Source organism: Maylandia zebra, linkage group LG3 (genome assembly GCF_041146795.1).
Source record: "Maylandia zebra isolate NMK-2024a linkage group LG3, Mzebra_GT3a, whole genome shotgun sequence".
Classification (NCBI taxonomy): domain Eukaryota; kingdom Metazoa; phylum Chordata; class Actinopteri; order Cichliformes; family Cichlidae; genus Maylandia; species Maylandia zebra.
In genome coordinates, this window is record NC_135169.1 from 25,402,771 (window position 1) to 25,422,128 (window position 19,358).

The 19,358-nt window shown below is 40.8% G+C and overlaps 1 protein-coding gene and 1 long non-coding RNA gene across 3 annotated transcripts; both read right to left on the minus strand.

The window, feature by feature from the left end:
- Nucleotides 1-3,555: 3,555 nt before the first annotated feature.
- On the minus strand, nucleotides 3,556-13,194 carry LOC143416090 (ankyrin repeat domain-containing protein 46-like). The gene is made up of 4 exons (XM_076881470.1): nucleotides 13,189-13,194; nucleotides 11,170-11,258; nucleotides 6,738-6,829; nucleotides 3,556-4,227 (listed from the first exon to the last, which is right to left on the minus strand). Exons 2-4 carry the CDS (start codon nucleotides 11,246-11,248, stop codon nucleotides 4,000-4,002), a joined length of 399 nt encoding a protein of 132 aa, XP_076737585.1. The 5' UTR covers nucleotides 11,249-11,258; nucleotides 13,189-13,194; the 3' UTR covers nucleotides 3,556-3,999.
- A 5-nt stretch (nucleotides 13,195-13,199) lies between these two features.
- Nucleotides 13,200-17,779, minus strand: LOC112431852 (uncharacterized). 2 transcript variants are annotated; one of them, XR_013096471.1, is made up of 3 exons: nucleotides 17,449-17,748; nucleotides 13,414-13,497; nucleotides 13,200-13,302 (listed from the first exon to the last, which is right to left on the minus strand). It is a non-coding gene; the product is annotated as an uncharacterized LOC112431852 (long non-coding RNA). The 2 variants fall into 2 exon arrangements; XR_013096472.1 differs by having other exon boundaries at nucleotides 13,206-13,302; nucleotides 13,382-13,497; nucleotides 17,449-17,779.
- Between the last annotated feature and the right edge of the window lie 1,579 nt (nucleotides 17,780-19,358).

Sequence of the window (19,358 nt, forward strand, 5' to 3'; positions counted from 1 at the left end):
TGATGACAGAACAAAATATGATTTCAGTGATTAAACGGGGAGCGTTTCAGCTGCTGACGTGTTTTTAATCTCATGCCGAATAACTCCTCTTCCTCACTATAAAATCACGGTGTTAGCGGCACATTGGAATGATGGAGTGGAATGATGGAGTAGTTGTGAAGAATTTTGCATGTGTCACATCCGCTCAACATCCGCTCAATATTTTCAAAATAAAAGATAATGAGTTAAATAAAGGCTTTGCTTTTGGACCAGTCCTAGTTTAACATTGTGCTTTAAATGCAGCAACACTGTGCTGGAGACTCAAAGTCACAGAGGTACGGTTAGTATGTTGTCAGGGTGAGGCTAGCTGATTTAGAAAAGCACTTAATAAGCACTTAATTTCGAGGAGTAGACGGAAGTTGGAAACGTTGCTTGACCTAAAATTAGCCTCTTGTTGTTCAGAGCAGGAACCCGCTCCTGACAGCGAGATCTCTCTCGCTGTCAGGAGCGGGTTCCTGCTAGGGACGGTCGGCATGGAGCTCTTTCAGCTGTTATTATCTGCGCTCTTTTTCGTGAATGTTTTGGGTGCGGAGGGTATACGATATGTGAAAGTGATGTTAGGAGACTCGTTTAATCTTCGTGGAAACTGTCCGACTGATGTAGAGGGAAAACTTCGCCAAACAGAGCCTGAGTCCCGGGATGTCGCTGCGCGCTTAAACGGAGTTTGGAGACCAGAGAAAGGTTTCGGAGATCGCATCAGTCCCAACTCCTCTGTCGTCTTTAACCGCGCAGTTTACACTGACAGCGGAGTTTATGTGTTCGTGTGCGGACGTAGGGTGGTGTCTGAGGTCCAGGTGGAAGTTTTCGTGTTCTCAGAATCATCCGTCACAGAGGGAGAAGCGCGCAGCCTGTCCTGCCACTATCCAACTATAGATGGCACCTGCTGGTCTGTGCGCTGGGTTAAAGACGGGGAAGATGTGTTAAGGAGAGGCTCGTGCGGTGGTAACAGTAACTGGGCTGCTGATGATCGACTGTCTCTGTCAGCTGATTGGCTCTCACACGGAGACCTGTCCTTAAACCTGCAGCGGGCTCGGAGGGAAGATCAGGGAGATTATTTCTGTTACATCCAAAAAGAAGATAGAGCGGAACAGAGAGGGACACCAGCTGCTGTGAGGCTGAAGGTCAGTGAGAGCAGCCCGGATCAGACCACCAGCACTCCTCCTCCTACATCGGTGTGTGTGAGTATTTAGACAGAAGCGCGTTACACAGACCTGAAACAGCTTCATATAAAGTTCCTGCGTCTGAATCTGATCGCATTTCTGCTCTTGTATCCTCTGCAGCCGACACCGACGACTTCAGAAGCAAACGGACGAACTCTGGTCGCTGTCTGCATCACAGCTGTGGTCTTTTTGGTTTGCGGCCTTGTGTGTGGATGGTTTCTGAAATCTCACTCCACGTAATTGTCACGTCTTCTCCGACGCTTTGGACCCGGAGATGAACACCATGATGTAAATGGGGCGTCGGAGCCTCTGAGCCATCGTCCTCCTCAGATGAATGGCCACCATCCATCAAATACGTCCCAGGCAGACGTCTGAAGACTTTTAGGATCAATACCTGGCAACTTTTAACTTATTAATGTGCTTCAGCTTATTTATGTGTGCAGCTTATAATTATTATTATGCATTTTACACCGATCAAAGCTTCCATTTACTGTCTTAATTTCCTTTTTTGTAATATCTTGCTTCAGCTGTGTGTGATTAAATAAACAGTGTGCTTACACCACTGCCCGAGTGAGGTGACACACGTTCACCTTCAGTGAACGCGTGATTCTGCCATTAAACAATACACATGAATACATTTTTAGACCACAGTGCTTCTTGGGTTCATTTTAATATTTGTAGACGTATATTTACATTTTTTTCGTTAAATAAGAATCGGAAATGCGTCCACTCACCTCTCAGAATCTACTAATGAAACAAACCCTTTCACTCTCCACACAAACATTTTCTAATGCGGATACAAAGAAGACAAATTGTTCGGCAAGTGTTACGTCAGCATGTATAAATTTATCTCTATTTAACACAAATCACTGCATATTTTTTCTCTTTGTATTTTCGGATTAAATGACTTAATGATTGCTTACATCCACCAAAGTGTTTAAGGTCAAATTAATGATTCACTGGTTGAAAACTGACAAAACGCCGTACGATTGTTACATGTGGTATTGTCAACACATAGAAAAGACAAGGCAGCGAAAAAAGGAAGATGTTTGGACAGCATGTTCTAGGGCAGGAGTGTCAAACCTATGGCCGGAGGGCCACAATCGGCCCAGCAGAGATTCTAATCTGGCCCACTGGACAACTGTAGAATAAGTGATGTACAAATTCAGTATACTGCTGTGGAGGATACTGAAAATGATATATAGAGATATATATACACACACACACACACATATATACTATATATATAGTGTATTTTCTCTTTAAGTTTTTTTTGTTTTGTTTTTTGCTATATATTCAGATCTTCTGTTTTTTGAAATAACATGAGTTATGACTCTCTTTTTGTTGTAATCAGTACCATAACCTTTTAATTGTTTTTACATTTGAGCAGACATGTTCTTTCATTACTGCAGCAGTATTTCTACATCATGCAGTAAAACTGCACGAGTCGTACTGTTCACACTGACACAAAGGGGAGTTTTGCAGGTTCTGCACCCTTGAGATCAAAGTGGGCCGTACGAGGGCTTTTACCATGAGTCTGACAATATGCCATGGCTGATTTTTCTCATCAGATGACTGAACATGATGACGACTTACATGCAAAGGCCTGGTGAAGCTTATTAAAACTGAATATCCTCTTAGGTGTGACACTGCAAGGCAAAGCATTCAAAGAGCAAAGTGTAAATGTAGAGTAACCTTATGCAGGTTTATCTTAAGCTTTGCCTTGTTTTGGTTTAGCAAGTCTGAATGTGTTTGGGCAGTGCATGGTTCACTGAAACCGTTATGTGGACTAAACATGACTTCAGTTAATATGGACGTCATATTGCAGGGCTGTGAATAGCACACAGTCAAAAACCAGAACCAAAACAAAATTACTTCTGTTTAAATCATTTTTACCAAACATGTAGCCTACAGCACTTTACCACATTATGTAACGGAAGGAAGCGGTGACACATTTATGCACTGATATTAGTTGAAGTCAAACACATCAGCCTGGTTTTAACAGTCTTAGCCTTAATTTGACAGGATATTATCTTTTCTAACAGGGCACATCCAGGAGAAGGTCTAAATGTCAAACAAGAATCTCAAGTGTTTGTTTTTCTTTGTAACATCTCTCTTACCATCACCCAGATCATTAAAATGCTGAATCATCAAAGATCAGTAACAGCTGAAGGTTTTCCCCCATTGGTGAGAGCAAGTTCTGTATGTATATTTATTTACAGCGAGTACTAATCCTGCCTGTTTCTACAGATTTGCAGTCTTTCCTGTTTTCTTTGCGCTTTGTAAAAAGCTCAGGTTAGCTGCTGTGTGCCAATAAAGTTTTGAGTTGGTAACAAAGTGACGCTCTAACCTGATGCAGATTACAGTCATGATTTTATTCATTTTGCACATTAAATGACGTCAAATGTTTGATGGAATAAACACTGAAACCCTTTGAACAAAGAACATCAAGATATCCTGACAAAACTGTTTCCAGCCAGAAAGGCTGCAGGTATTTATTTCACATAAATACCTGCAGCCAGCGAGGGAAAAATTCACACCAAAGACATTTGAATAAATAACAAGTGAGAGAAAACAATGAAAAGATACAAAACATCAGCAATATACAGCTTGTAACAGAGCAAACAGGGATGTAAAAGTGACTTTATCAATGCGTGGTTGTAAAGGTGTTAGGCCACACATGAAGCTGTCGGTGTCTCTGAGTCACCGTCCTCTCTTCTTCGTGCTGACAGCATCACATGATGTTGTTCAGATTCCAATAAAATGATCAGATTTGCACAAGAAATAAATACCAGAGTTTTTATTCTACATAAAGATCTTCATTTATTTTCCTGCCTCCTCTCCACCCTGAGAAAGGCAGGACTCTGCTGACGTAGTAGGCGAGGCCCAGGGAGAGGAGGGTGATGACCACCATCAGCAGCAGGACCCTCCAGAAGCCATCGTCCTCCACAAACTCCTGCCAGTTGGTCCTGATGCTGGACAGGACGCCCTCAGTGCTCTGCAGGGTCGGGTTCAGTAAGGAGCAGCTCTGGATTTTATACACACACACACACACAAACACACACACACACACACACACACACACACACACACACACACACACACACACACACACACACACACACACACACACACACACACACACACACACACACACACACACAATTAACATTAAGACTCAGTTAAACAAGCTGAAAAGATAAATCAGCACTAAGATCATCAAACAAACAACAACAACAGAGATTATTTCAGTCCTAACTTCCTGAGAACAGCTCAAGGGTCTGAAGTTGTTTGCAGCTGTCATTCCCAGTACAAATCTAAGCACCCGTGCAGTAAGTACAGTTAATAAATGTCAGGGAGTCTGTCTGCCTGCTGACGCTCAGTGCCCTCGTGCAGAATTGAGCTCCTGAGACCGAGGTCAGTCCACATCTCTCCAAGTGTCACTCAGCCTGTCAACAAGGTGCAGCCAGTCCACAGCTCTCAGTGGGAAACGCTGTGCTGATGGACGTTAATGTTGCCGATCAGCAAAGATCAAAGTCTAGAGGCAGGAATCACCAGACAGCACACGATAGGATCCTATCACCATACTTCACTCATGATAGTATACTGTTGCATTTTTGAAACATTTTGCGATATTCTGAGTATTGCAAAAAAACACTGTGATTTATCACTTTGTTTCTGCAAATTATGTCCTCAAAGTTAAACTTTGTCAACATCGGTTTCATCCAGTCAGATCAACTATTTTTGCACCTAAATGAGACGATCAAACACACCAACACTGTCAACAAATCCTGACATAATTGCTGCCACGAGACAGTCAATATGATATCAGTCTGTGATTATTGTAGGTCTTTACTCTGCAAGATAAAGTGCCTTGAAGCAGCTGTTGTTGTGATTTGTTATGAATTAGGAGGCAGGTCTATCAAACTGAGTGCGTCCAGTGCTCCATGGCACTTGTGTTGAGATGATTTAATGTGAGTTTACTCGGCTAACGTGCCTCATGATGGCCGTGCATGAGACGGGCCGTAATATAAAATGATGATATTTTCATATCATCATGCAAAATATCAAGATACTATCAATTTACTCCCCCCCCCCCAACTTATTGGCAATAACTCTGATTTCAAACAAAGACGTATGTGGGCGTGCCACTTCTGTGAGATTTGAACTTAATGGGATGTATAATACAACGACTGTATAAAATCTCTTACAGTCACTGGGCTACAAGGATCCACCGGAATCATCATCATATGAGAGAAAACAGGAGGAGCATATATATTTCTGACTGTCAGATTATTCATTGGGAGCATACTGTGATTGATTTTTATGTGTTTTATTAAGTTTTGTTTGTTTGTTGGTGTGCATTTGTGCTGAACTGTGCTGTTACACAGAGAGAAGTGTGACCATAATATAGTCAGCTCTTTGGTAAGAGTAACAATAGCATGACTGAAAGTACATCGCCTGCTGCTGCTGCTGCTGCCTGTCGGCAAAAAAAATCACACTTTGGCATTTTATCCTGTTACTGTATGTGTGCTGAAGAAAAAACAAGTAATGATAGGATGGTGCTGTAGTTAAACATTTCACACTGACAGAGTTGCAGTGATTTAACCCACTTGAGACCAAAGTGAGCTGTTTGTGGCCCTCTCTGCTCTACAGTTTCCCCTCAGCAGGCGTTAACAGACCAATAAATAACTGTGTAAACAGCTGGTGCTGTGGTTAATGTGGTACATGAATGAAACTACTTAGAGAAATAAAAACACTACTCAATGGCACCATCCTCCTTTCTCTCTCTCACACACACACTGGAGAATGTGTTTGTGTCTCATTATCTCTCACATCTCACAATGTGTCTCAATTACAGTCAGCTAGAGTTTTGGCAAATGTCACTTTAAACCCCAAAGCGGTGAGCCTCACAGGCGCTGTGAAATTGAAACCAGCAGTGGCTTTCTACCTTTTCTAGTTTTTAATCAACCACAATTCGTCCAACTGTAGGTGATGATGTAACATTTCCGCTCTCACAGAAATGCAGTCGACACCTGCAAGACAACATCTGGTCACCTGATCGCCTCTCTCACTGGAAGGCAGGAGCAGATTATCAGGACCTTTGATTTAATGCAAAGATCAAGGACGTTAAAAGTCTGAGTGTGACAACAAGAAGGAGGAAGAAAGTACACCAGCTGCACTGAAACAGATTCACTCTTCAACATAAGCCTTAAAGGTATTCTCCCACATACACAGTACACAATTCAAAGTAAAATCACACAGTCCAAGGAGCCTGTGCACAACTGGAAACTGTCAACCGCACACATTCAACTACACACAATGAAGAAAACAGCCTTGTTCAACAATAAGACAGAAACCACACAGTGATCACAAATGTGACTAAAACAAGTTAAAGTCTCATTTAATTCATCCAGAGATTATTTCCCTGGGTCTGTGTGGTTGCTGTCAAAGCTCCACCTGCTTTATATTGAATCTGACTGTATCGTCTGTCCTCCACCCAACCACACAGGCCATCATCCTTCCAGCTCTGCTCACCTCCCACTGTCCAGCCCCTTCAGCCCTCTCTGAAGGTGAATCCTGGCTGACCTCACGTCTCTCCACCAGCATCAGAGCATCCATCATGGTTGCTGTAACAGAGAACAAACACAAACCACTTAGTCAAATACAGAGAAACACCTGCAGGCCGACCAGCACAGACAACCACACACATTTAAAGCAGGGTGCTTGGCTCTGAGTAGGACTATGGTAAGTCTCACCACAGTGAAACAGACTGACAACTTTCAAGGAGCTCATTATGAAAACTCAAACCACTAACATATCACAGTCACTTTCTATGAAGAGTGAGCGCAGGATCCCTGTGGCTTCCTTGTGACAGCAACATGACACCGTAGCAGTGAGGCTAACTCTAACATTAGGGGGAAACCAAAGCTTAGACTGTAAGTGTGCCTTTTGTTTCCTCAGCTTAGACAGCTGGCTGCTGGAGGCTTGTGTTCACCATCTGATATCTGATTTATAAGGAGGCTGATAATTAAGTGCTCTTCATTTCAACGTGAGACACGTGGGGCGTAGAAACTTTAGAGCTTCTGAGCTTTCAGCCGAGTGGTGTGCACCAGAATATTGAGTCCATCACTATGTTTAAAGCCAAAAAAAAGCAGAGAAAAAAATGAAGGATGGAAATAATGATGTGGGCAGTTACAGCATTAAAAATGTAAATAGTGTAGACTTCAGAACAGACGAGGGCAAAGCAGTATATAAAGCAATAAATATTAACTACCTCTGCAAATATTAAGGGCCAAATTCAATTAGCCACAAACACCCCCACCCCTTAATTTCTGCCACTGAAGAAGAGTGTCCACACCAGTCTGTCTGTACATGTGCCGCCCTGTTTTTCAGCAGAGACGTCTAAACTGAAAACTCTCATGTATATGGCACAAGTTTACATCATGGTGCTGATCCAGAATCCTCCCCTTATTATTGTTACTGCTATAATAATAAACTAATTAAAATGAAAAACAAGGTAATGAATATCAAATAATGTATTTGTGATGATTCACTTTGACTATTCACTCTGTGCAGGCAGAAAGCTTATTCAATGTTTTTACTTTAGAGATACAATCATTTTGCTCTTGTAAAATCAGCATTTTTCCACATTTGAAATAGAAATCTAATATAATCTGTTTTTTTACTGTCATAATTAAACAGGACCCAGTGTTCACCGGCGCGTCAGCGCGCTCTGCCCCATCATTCACATGGATGCGAGTGAAGAAAGTCAGATCCTTTCATTTAGCAAAATTGGGATTAATACTCAAATGTTATTGTTGACGGGCACGGGTATAAAAGAAAGAAAGAAAACTTGAAGAAAATGGCACTTTGGGCACGCGGCTGCTACACAGCCCTCTCCTCTTAAAGTGGGGCAGGCATAGTCAAATGACTCTAATAGGGAGTGTCAAAGACCGTACGAGGGGCGGTGTAGGTGTGGGGGACTCTTGAAGCACTTGTCTTTTTGCCCGGCGTTCAGTGTGAAGCAGAGATGTTAACCCTGCTGCTCGTCTTCACTGTATCTACCTGTTTGTGTGCAGATGTCCAGCCTATTTTAGGAAGCTCCTTCACGTTTCCACAAAACTGTAAGAACGACGAAGACGGAAAACTGCTCTGGGCTGAGCCCCATGGGGAGGTGGCCGTCCACCAGCGCGGTGTGTGGACACTCGCCCGGGGCTACCGAAACCGGGTCCTTCAAAGCTCTTCCTGGATGCGCATATTTTACAATGACAGTGGTTTTGTGCTAAGACGCGGCAGCCGAGAGATGCGCATCCAGGTTAAAGTTCAGGTTCCCTTTAATGTCGCAGTGAAAGAGGGAGAAAATGCGACACTGCCGTGCCATATTCCCTTGACTACCGCCAACAAGTGTGTCTTGTGTAAAATAATTTTATTATTTACATGTCCAGTAGCGGTTTTTGATACGGGCGACACAGGCGGTTGCCTGGGGTGGCATCACGGGCATCGGCAAAAATAAAATAACAAAAAAAATTGCTCGTATTTTGGGAATGGCATAGGCACCGATCTGTTTTCTGCCGCCCAGTTGTCAGTAAAGTGGAGAAGATTTGAAGTTAGTTGGCGGTAGTTAAAGGAATATGGCGCGGTGGTTCCACCAGCATCCAGCCCTTTGGATGCTGGTGGAACCACCCAACGCAGATGCGGGACCTTCCTGCTCCCTCGCTCATCAGTTGCTGCCAGCGGTTAAATATATTTCTGGTATCTGCATATTTTAAGCGTCAAAAATATCTCTGAATGTGTTTGAGGATGCAGGAAAGGAAATTCATATTAATATGCATTTTATTTCGTTCATTTAATCTTCAAGCATTTCTGAAAAATTCTGTTAATCCTTTTATTTCACATTTCATCCAACTGCATGTGTATTTATACAGAGTTCGTAACTAAATAAAATATTTAATGGGTGTCTGAGTAATGAATAATAATTAATAATTACTTATTAGTTATAATATTTCATGATAAATATTCTTCAGTCTACCTGCAGTCCTTCTGTTAACACTGTTATGTAGTCCCGCAGTGCTCTATCATGGAGCCTCCCTACAAATAAGAATTCAACACGAAAAACGAAATCACATCAAACGTTTTTTAAATTAAAAAATAATAATTTGAATTATTTTTTATCTGGGGCACATTTGAGTTAACGCTATTATCCAAAGTTTCAAAGATCACAGTGAGCATTAATATCGCCCAAATCATGTTTTAGGTACAAGTTACGTTCGTGTTACAGCTTCTTGTTTGAGGCCTGCGTGTGGCCCACGGGAGAAACCTCGGCCTCCTTTCCTCTCTGCAGGAAATCCAATCACTGCTGCAGCTTGAAATAAGTTCATCCATCCATCCATCCATCCGCTTATCCTTTTCAGGGTCGCGGGGGGCGCTGGAGCCTATCCCAGCTGTCATAGGGCGAGAGGCGGGGTACACCCTGGACAGGTCGCCAGTCTGTCACAGGGCCAACACACAGGGACAGACAACCATTTGCACTCACGTTCACTCTCACATTCACACCTATGGGCAATTTGGATTAACCTATCCCCACTAAGTGCATGTCTTTGGACGGTGGGAGGAAGCCGGAGTACCCGGAGAGAACCCACGCAAACACGGGGAGAACATGCAAACTCCACACAGAAAGACCCCGGCCTGATGGTGGAATTGAACTCAGGACCTTCTTGCTGTGCGGCAACAGTGCTAACCACCGTGCCGAAATAAGTTCATGTAATACAAAATTCTAACGCATGTATATACTGTACTTCAGTTTAAAGTTCCGGTGTCTATAATTTGATTTTATTTGATTCCCCGCATTTTAACACAAGTATCTGTATTGTGTTTAACAATATGTCCTGATACTTCGTGGCATTAAACCGGTGTGAGTCTAACAGAGGAAATAAAAACACAGAAAAGACAATCCACAGGGGCTTTTCCAACACATTTCCACGAGTCATGGCCTCGGTACTTTATAGCATTTAGCAGCGCTACAGAAAAGGAGCGAGCATAAAGGGAGTAACTCTTTCTAAAGGACAGCTCATTTTAAATGAGAAGTTTCTATCAGCTCAACAAACACCGACAAATTGAGAAAAGAGTGCGAGAGAACTTCACTCAGACGGAGAAAGACAAGGACAGGAGAACAGAGGTTATTTAGATGAGCACTGCTCAGGAGTATTTGATTAACTAGAAATTTAAAGTTTACCTGGCAAATCCTCATTTTATTTAAATTCAGCTACTGGATGATATGATGGGAAGTTGTGTTTTTTTTAATATCGCCAAACGTTTTCAAAACAAACTGAGGTATGTATACTTTGTTATTCAAATACAAGCAGTTACAGGTTAGTCTGGCAAACTGTGGTGAATTTACAGTAAAGCACCGTTTTACACTGTTGCACAGTGGAGACGCTGCTCATGGTCAGTGATGAGGCTTAAACCAATTCAACCTTTATACAGACTGAAGTTTCTGGTATACAGACGGTGTGAACAGTATACAGTCAGTGCAGGGAGTGGATATTAGCACCTGCAAAGGTCATTTTAATGATGACACATTTTGGTCTGTTTGGTTCAAAAGTATGTATATGACAATCCACACTCATTGACTCTTAAAATAAATGTGGCAAATAATAAACTCAAATATTTTTATATATTTTTCTATGAGCTAAAGATGACGTCACCCACAGTTTCCTTTGTCCTGTGTTTGCTTTTCTGTGAAGATCATGCATGAAAAAATGTCTCAGCACAGGCAGGATTTTCAGCTTCCAGCTTTTATTATAAGGAGAACAATCATATTTTCAGCACAGCTGCCAGAGTCACAGTCATGATAAAGAGAAAAGCAGAAACAAAGAAGACGTAGCAGCCAGTGCAGAGGGAGAAGACAGCAATGACATCTATCAGCAGGAGCAGCTGCAAGAAGCTGAAGTCCTCCATGAACTCTTACCAGGAGTTAGGAGAGAAACTGTCGGGAGGATCACAGATAAGGTCTGATGCTCTGCAGTTAACAGCCTGATGTTCAGCATCAGTGTGATTCTGCAGCGAGACCACAAACACACCGTCAGAGACACAAAGAACCACCTTGAGGAACAAGAACAACAGTCAGTCCTGTTTTTGATTCTTTCACAATCCCTGTCTTTCTATACATGGATGGCAGGGCTCGCAAAATTTCAAAATCCCTGGTAGCCCTTCGGGCAGGCACTCTTCAGTTTTGGTAGCCCAAAATAAATTTAAGTAGCCGGAAAAAAAAGGGGACAATTTTTTGATTGATGTTTTGTTTCCTTTACAATTTTATACATTAAAGTATAATATTGTAAAGGAAACAAAACTCCAATCAAAAAGTAGTTAAAACACAAATTACATCAACTCTATAAAAATTACAATCATCAACTCAAATACTTGGTTCTAATTGAACAGAAATTTCTATGAACTCCTAAGAACTGTGTAGAACATGAATCAGTCTGTGTCAGATCCTGAATTTGAAATTTACACTGAAGTCACGGGTAAGAGGCAAGTGGAACCAAGATCTAGGCCATTTGCTTTTTGAAGTTTGCAAAGATTACTAAATTTTGCCAATGGTAGTTGGCATTTTCTTGCATTTCTCATGGGTTCTGATGGGGTCTTTCTTAAAATGACTGGTCCCAGTAACAAAGGCGCTTGTCGACTCAGAAATCGAGCATTGACATATTTTTCCTTCCTGTGATAGCCTGACGGGCAGGGCCGAGACGGATTTTGGTAGCCTGACTAAAAAAAAAGAAAGAAAAAAAATCAGTAGCCCCGGGACGTTGGGCTAGCGATTTTGCGAGCCGTGGATGGCTTTTATACCCCACTGTATGCAGACTGCCAGGAACAATGAAGAGTAGAGGAATTGAACAGGCGCTTTGATGCCTTTGATGCTCCACTTTCTGATGCCCGTGAAATACTTGTTCTGGCCTTGTAGCTGATGTTAAAGCAGGCTCCTGCAAGAGCTTCCTGCTGTTGCAGGACACTTGGAATCTGTCATGATGCATTGACACGCTGTGTGAGAGGCAGCATAAATGCAGCACTGATGTTTATCTTCCCCGCTTCATTAAGTTATATTCCTTTAGACACAGTTTACTCATAATGGCAGGTGTCACAGCATAGATAAGCCAGGTGTATTATCTGTTTACAGTGTTTGTTTTACAAGTGTACTGCAAGAAAGGAGGATGTGAACATTTTGATTAAGATGCCTCCTCTAACAGGCTTGATAGAGCTTCTTGAAATATTCATCATTCACTGGCAATTGTTGTAACATTGGCAGCGTCATCTGAGGCGTTGCATTCACAAACAGCTTCTTCCCCTGTGCTCTCTGAACTTATTCCAGTGGTGGCATCCTGCTATAACACTACACTTGAATTCAGTGAGCTGAGCCATTTTTCACAAAGGTTTGTAACTGCATGACTGGATGCCTGATTTTATAGACCTGTGGAAATGCATTCAAAGATTATGAGGGTCCTGATCTCTGCTTCATCGACTTCAGTCTGAGACTCCAAGAGGAGAGACACGTTTAACCCACATCCTGGGATGATTTAACGTAACCAGCCTATTTCATTCCACACTTCAATACTAATATGGAGCTGACTGATTTATGTACAACAGTGAAGATTAAGATTCATATTGTATTTTTTCCTGCATTTACTCAACGTTTATTAATCAAAATTTAATTGGGACAGAGTGAATACACAGCACACTGAGTTCATCTACAGCAAAAGTGCTGCACAAATAACTCATCTGTCTCTAAATATTGATCAATGTTACTGTGATTTAACAGCTGTTTGGGCTGGACCAACTTTTCTATTAAAGAGGGGAAAGTTCTTCAATTGGTTTCATCCACCTGATATATTAGAGGACAAACACCAAAACACGATACCAAATGTAACAGCCTGCTAACTTTTAACAATCTAACAAATCTAACAAAATATAAACATTAACAGTGACGACTGACCTCAGAAAGTCAAATTAGGGACCTCAATCATCTCTATGGTTGCCATGGTGACCAAATTATGAAGTCAGAAACCACTGAAGCAGAAGGAGGAGGTCAGGATTCAGAGTGAAGCTCCTGCAGCAAAAAAACAAAACAAAAAAAACCCATGTGATTGTGAAGTTTGATGGTTTTCAGAGTCAAACACAAATAGGACCTGATGCTGTGAAAACTACACCAATGAAACACGTCAGCAGCCTGATCATCCACTCAATCCTCAGCCTCCATCACGTATACAGCTGGAGATGTAGATGAGCACCATCATCATGTCACCTGCAGAAAGGGAGAGAGGGAGCACAGACATGTGAACCAGCTTAAGCTGAGCTCAGTTTAAAACAAAACATAAACACAGAAAACGAGCAGCGAGGACAGCAGATCAGCTTTGACCTGCATAATGATTGAAGTGTAAGTGCATACAAACTAAAGATATCAGTGTTAGAATGCTTTCTTTCACCTGCCGTAAGGGGGGGAAAAAATCAATACAGCACAGTATCACAACACAGATGGAGTAGTGATGTTTCATCGATACAGGGACACTTGACACGCGCGCACACACACACAAAATGTTCTTTTTAAAAAGAAAAAAAAATCTGTGGCTGTCTGGTGATGCCACTGAATCTTTTTCACATACTTCAACGACCACTTTTGGTCACAGATCACATAACAGGATGTAATATTTCTACAGTCACTCTCACAGAGACTTTCACGGTTTGATAATAATTGTGTCTCATTTATAAATGCAGACAGATCACCAACATGTTGCCATCAGTCTGAAAGTGTCTTTGTCAGTGAGCACAGCTCCAGGGGACTCAACTCAACGGGCTATCAGCTGGTTGTACTTTGGTTATATTTCTCTAAAACAGGAAGTTTGCTGAGCAAAAATGTGAATATCTATGTAGACAACAAGAGAAATGTGATTTTCAATCATTTATCACAGTTCAATTGCAGACTGATAACAGACGGCTCTGTGGTTTCTCACTTGTGTTATTGTCACTGAAGTCTGTCATAAGAAGGAGTCACTCTACAATGAATAACCTTATTGTACTGGAAAAACAAACAAAGCCACTCTCACCCTCCTCAACACATCACTGTACATATACATACATGTACATGTTATAATTTGTTTTTGTACAAGAATAACAACATTAATTGCTTTTACAGTTGAGTTTTTTCTTTAGTGAGGTCAGCAGAGGTGATGGCCAGCATGTGGGATAATGTTGGGAAAACAAGGATGGAGGCAGAGAAAGAAATCAGGAAAACACCATCTGTGTTTAAGGCAAATGTCTGTGCACATTTAGGATTTTTTTTTAACAAGGGACGTCAAACTCAAATGTAATACAAACAGTTCAGCCTGTCAGCAACAAAAATGACTGAAGTGACAGAAAGACTGAGGACTTTGTTGTATTATTATTAAAACACTTTGCAGTTGAAAAAAGGTGATAAATCACAATGTTCTGTATCACAAAACATTACAAAAATCACAATATCATATGGTGGGGTGTCCGGTGATTCTCACCTCTTGTAACTTCATAAATGTGGGGGAGATTTACATGCACATCTCATAAGAAACACATGTAAACTGTGCTCAAAACACCTTCTCCAAGTTTCACCATCTTGGTTCTGATTACCTTTCTTTAAACAACCTGCTATACACGTTTATTTTAACTAATAATGGAGCTTTGAATAAATATGAAATCCTATCAGCTCCTCTGTAAGTTAAACATTGGTTGAGAGCTCCACACATGCACACACACGTTCCAGGGACTGTCTGGAAGCTTTAAAGATCAACTGTGCTGAAAATGATAACGATACAAACAATTTCAGCCTGATAACAACTTATCAGGCTGAAACACACCTTCAATCTGACATACAGATATGGATTACAAATGTAAAGCTCAATGTTGAGGAAATAATCGGCTTAAGCACAGTGTGATAACCATGAGCAGATTTCAACCTTGCTTTAGAACTGGTAGACCACAGATTTCCTGTACTATACAAAGTACCTTGCGGTATGCTATTTTGCACACAATGTTATAATGTACCAAAATTAGGCCAACTTGTGACCTAACTAGAGATGGCACGATACCACTTTTTAATGTCCGATACCGATACCATAAATTTGGATATCTGCCAATACCGATATGAATCTGATATAGTGTTTTTTAATCAACAAAACTGTTTTTTTTTAATATCTTGCTGCATTTCGTATAAGTTCATACTCAAGTTAAAATAAACAACAACACTAAAGCTATTCTGTTATACCTGTATGCAAAAAATGCACTGCACCCAAAATATTTCATAGTTCAGCAATACTGATCAATCTAATAAACTTAAACCTGCTCCATCCTGCCTATTCTGGTATTTTAAAGAGTACTTAGCAGAAATATTAAGCAACCTAACTAATAGGGTTGCAAACTCCCAGCAAAAAAAAAAAAAAAAAAAAAAAAAAAAAAAAAAAATAGGGAACCACACCCCACCCTCCACCTCATGATGCTTAATCAACGTAATCAACTTTAATTTGATGCAGTGTGGAAAAAAAATGCACAGAAATAAATTATTTTTCAAGAATAATTAAATAGATTCAACATCTTTCTTCAACAAAATTGCAGACTGCACAGATGGTATCTTCCCAAAGGAAAAAGTACTATAGCTTACTAGGGTATATTAGACTTAACAGTTACTATATACAGTAATTGACTTCTATACATTTTACATCAGATTAAAACTTTGGGTGTAAGATTCAGATAATTATTTATTAAAAGCTAGACATTTTAAATGAGAATAAGAAAGAAAAGTATGTCTTTGTGCCCCCTTTTCCCTGTTAATGCCCTATCGGCCCCCCTGGCTAAACTTTGCTAGATCCGCCCCTGCAGTTACCAGCATCAGCTACGTAGAAAAGGATCCTGGTGTAGAAAGTAATATTAAATAAATTCTAACAACAGCTTATCAAGCTTAAACGTGCTGCTGTTGTTCAGCCGCTGGTTTCCTCTTTCTTGCACGAAGTGGGCCAAAACAAACAAGAGAGACGGCCTCGCGACAGAAAAGCCGATCAGCTGATCATTGATCAGTTTCATGATTGAAGTAGCAGCAAGAAGAAGCAGTCGCTCCATTTATCGGTTGTTAAGCTTAACGCGGGAATGCTTTACAAACATTTAGAGATGAACTTACACACTTGCTTTACTTCTCTCTGGGATAACTTCCTCAGAGATGAAATGCTGGTTTGGTAGCAAAGCTACAAATACGCACAGCCGCTCTATCACGTGACCACACTGAGCCAATGTGCTACGGTTATCTGCTCTCTTACACTGTTAAGGTTTTCCCATGACTGGTCACTGTATGAAGATCAAACATAGCCAGTTGTAAGAAATATTATTCATATTTGTTGTCAGTTTGTTTATATTTTGGGGTTTATTTACAAGTTTATTTGTAGGTTAATATTTTGTTTCAATGTTTTGTTTGTTTGATGTTACCTTGTTAGTCAGTAAGAGCTGTAGGGCCGTTTTGTTTGTATAAATAAAGAGACTGGTACAGGACCAGCATGCACTGGGGTGGGCCTATGGTTTTTTTTTTTTTTTTACCAGAGCAGGAAGTAACAAAAATGGATCTTGTTATTGCTTGCCAAACTGGATAAATAAACCATAAAAACGCAACTTCCTCGTTTGGACAGTGGACTTCTTTTGCCTGCGAACGAAATATTATCTCGGTGCAGCAGTGGCTTGTGGACTTTTAATTGTGGGATGTTTGGTTTGTCAAACAAAAGGAAATGCCACTACAAGATCTTTATAAACACGCCACACCCTGAAGGAAAAAGACACGGGGAAGGTGGCGTTTAGTTCCGTGTCGAAAATAAGTTAGACGGACTTTTTGTGATGTCGGGGTCAGACAAAAAGATGTAACTGAAACACATTTCCACTCTCAGAAAGGGTGTGACAGAAAAAACCCAGCAGGCTGGGTTTAGAAATCTCGACCAGGCCCGTGTATGCTAGGCTTGTTAGCCTGCTTTGTTAGCCCCGCTAATAAAGCTAAAGTTAACACACACACACACACTTTGTGTGTGTCTCGGTAGCTGAAAACGACCAAAACCTATAATAACCATGTGGTTATCACGTGGAGTCAAAAACGCTACACTTCTTGGCTATGCCTCACAAACCCTGAAGGTTTTAGTCAGTGCGACCAAATGTAATGACCAAAGGAAACCAATAGCTGATATGTTAGAAAACTCACCTAGAATCAGAGGTCCTCTCAAGTCCCAAACTGTGGGGGGAAACGGCACAGTAACTGTTCCATGTCTTTAACTAGTTTCCCGCAAAAACTGTGAGATTATAATGCGTTTAATTGAGTGTTATTCAGCTTCTCCCGCTGCCCGACACCGGCGTCTACTTCCCCGGTACTTTAATCTTAAAGTACTCCCTCCTCCTCTTCAGCACATCTGCCACCACAGCTGCGTCTCCTGCACAATGCCAGCTTTTATGAACGCGCTTTAGTGTTTAGTGTGCACTTTAATGATGTCGACGTTTTTATAGAAACAAATGATAACAATGACTATTCACATGTGATTTTATATTAAAACTCCCATTTGATCTGTTTTATTTAATCTATGCTATCCTGTATTTTTAGATATTTGTATATATATTTTCTCAATAAACTGTCCAGTTCCTGTCTGAGTGAGGACATTCGAAAAGGCCTCCTGTTAGATTATCAGGAAAGTTTGGACATTTGCTGATTGCACTGTTTTGTTTTGTTTTTTGTTTTTGTTTTTTAACGAATCCTTTATGTATCCTAGTAATTGAGATTCAAATTTCATTTTCAACAGAGACCTGTCCTATTATGGATTTCAATTTATGTTAAAGGTTCATCTTTCCAAACAAAAGCTTTTAAAAAAGAAAGACAACAGATCTAACTTACACATCATTTACACTCCAAAAGGGAGCTGAAACACTTCTTTATATTTTACTACAAAATCTTCAGTCTCAGGATGTTGGCCAAAACACTGGCAAACGTTTGCCCATAAATGTGTTACTCTCATTTCCCTGCTTTCAGCTTTTCAGATTTAACACTGCAGTCAGCAGCTCGATCTTCAATATGAGTCATGCAACTTAGCAGGTCTCACAAACAAAGCCAACAAGCCTGAGCTCTCCACTCATGAACTTGTGAGATACAACGAAAATGACATTTGTTCACCACACTTCAGTAAAGCCACAGCCATGTAAGAATAAATGGTCAGAGTTTAGTTTTATTGATATAAAAGCATCCAGTGTCTGGGACTGCCACAGAAGTTCTCTCTCTGAGCTATTAGACCTCCACTGTTAGACATAAACAGTGGAGGTCCATTAAAGATAAGTGATGTCACATATCCATACATAAATTAAACTGAGGAACGTGTAATGTCAATCAGGCTGTTTTCCAGCATTATTTTAATAAGAAACCTGACACGCCAACAGAGATTTACCCTCAGCCTGAAAGATGAGTGCTGCAGTAACAAAGACACAGACAGGCTTTCAGCCACACACACACACACACACACACACACACACACACACACTTAAAGAGGATTAACATTAAGCCTTGAAGTCCTCAGTTAAACAAGCTGAAAAGAAAAATCAGCACCATCAGGGAGAAGCAGGACAACAAGCTCAAACACTGACAGTGTATTTATTTGGTATGAACCTGATAAGATCATTAAACAAATAACAATAGAGATGAGTTCAGTTCTAACTTCCTGAAAACTGCTCAAGGGTCTGAAGTGTCTCTGAAGTGTTGCTGATCTGTGCATGTAAAGCTAAAAGTAGAATTCAGATTTTCATTAACCATTTAAACATACAAGGAGGTAGTGTTTCTTTTCTGTTTATGGGTTTGTGGCCTCTGTCAGTAACTGTTCTCAGTCTTTACACATCAATTTGTCAGCTATTGCCATGCAAAACAAGGTGTGTGCACACACAAGGCATCAGATGAAAGTACAACAATGAGTCAATGACTTTGTTGTTGACTTTCTCGCAGTGCTTACATACTGATCGTCTGCAGCACTGCTTACTCTCCTTACTCACTTATCAGCACCACTGCTGTTCGTTTGTTGTATTTGTTATAATCTCTATTGATCTCTATCAACAGTTCTTCTAATATTGTTTTGGACTGAA

What these genes read in the sequence shown, in the direction of transcription:
- LOC143416090 (XM_076881470.1), bottom strand. Translation starts at nt 11,248, where the DNA reads ATGCTGAACATCAGGCTGTTAACTGCAGAGCATCAGACCTTATCTGTG. An exon ending in AGTTTCTCTCCTAACTCCTG is followed by an intron (nt 6,830 to 11,169) that starts GTAAGAGTTCAT and finishes TCTCTGTTACAG; the next exon opens with CAACCATGATGGATGCTCTG. An exon ending in AAGGGGCTGGACAGTGGGAG is followed by an intron (nt 4,228 to 6,737) that starts GTGAGCAGAGCT and finishes TATAAAATCCAG; the next exon opens with AGCTGCTCCTTACTGAACCC.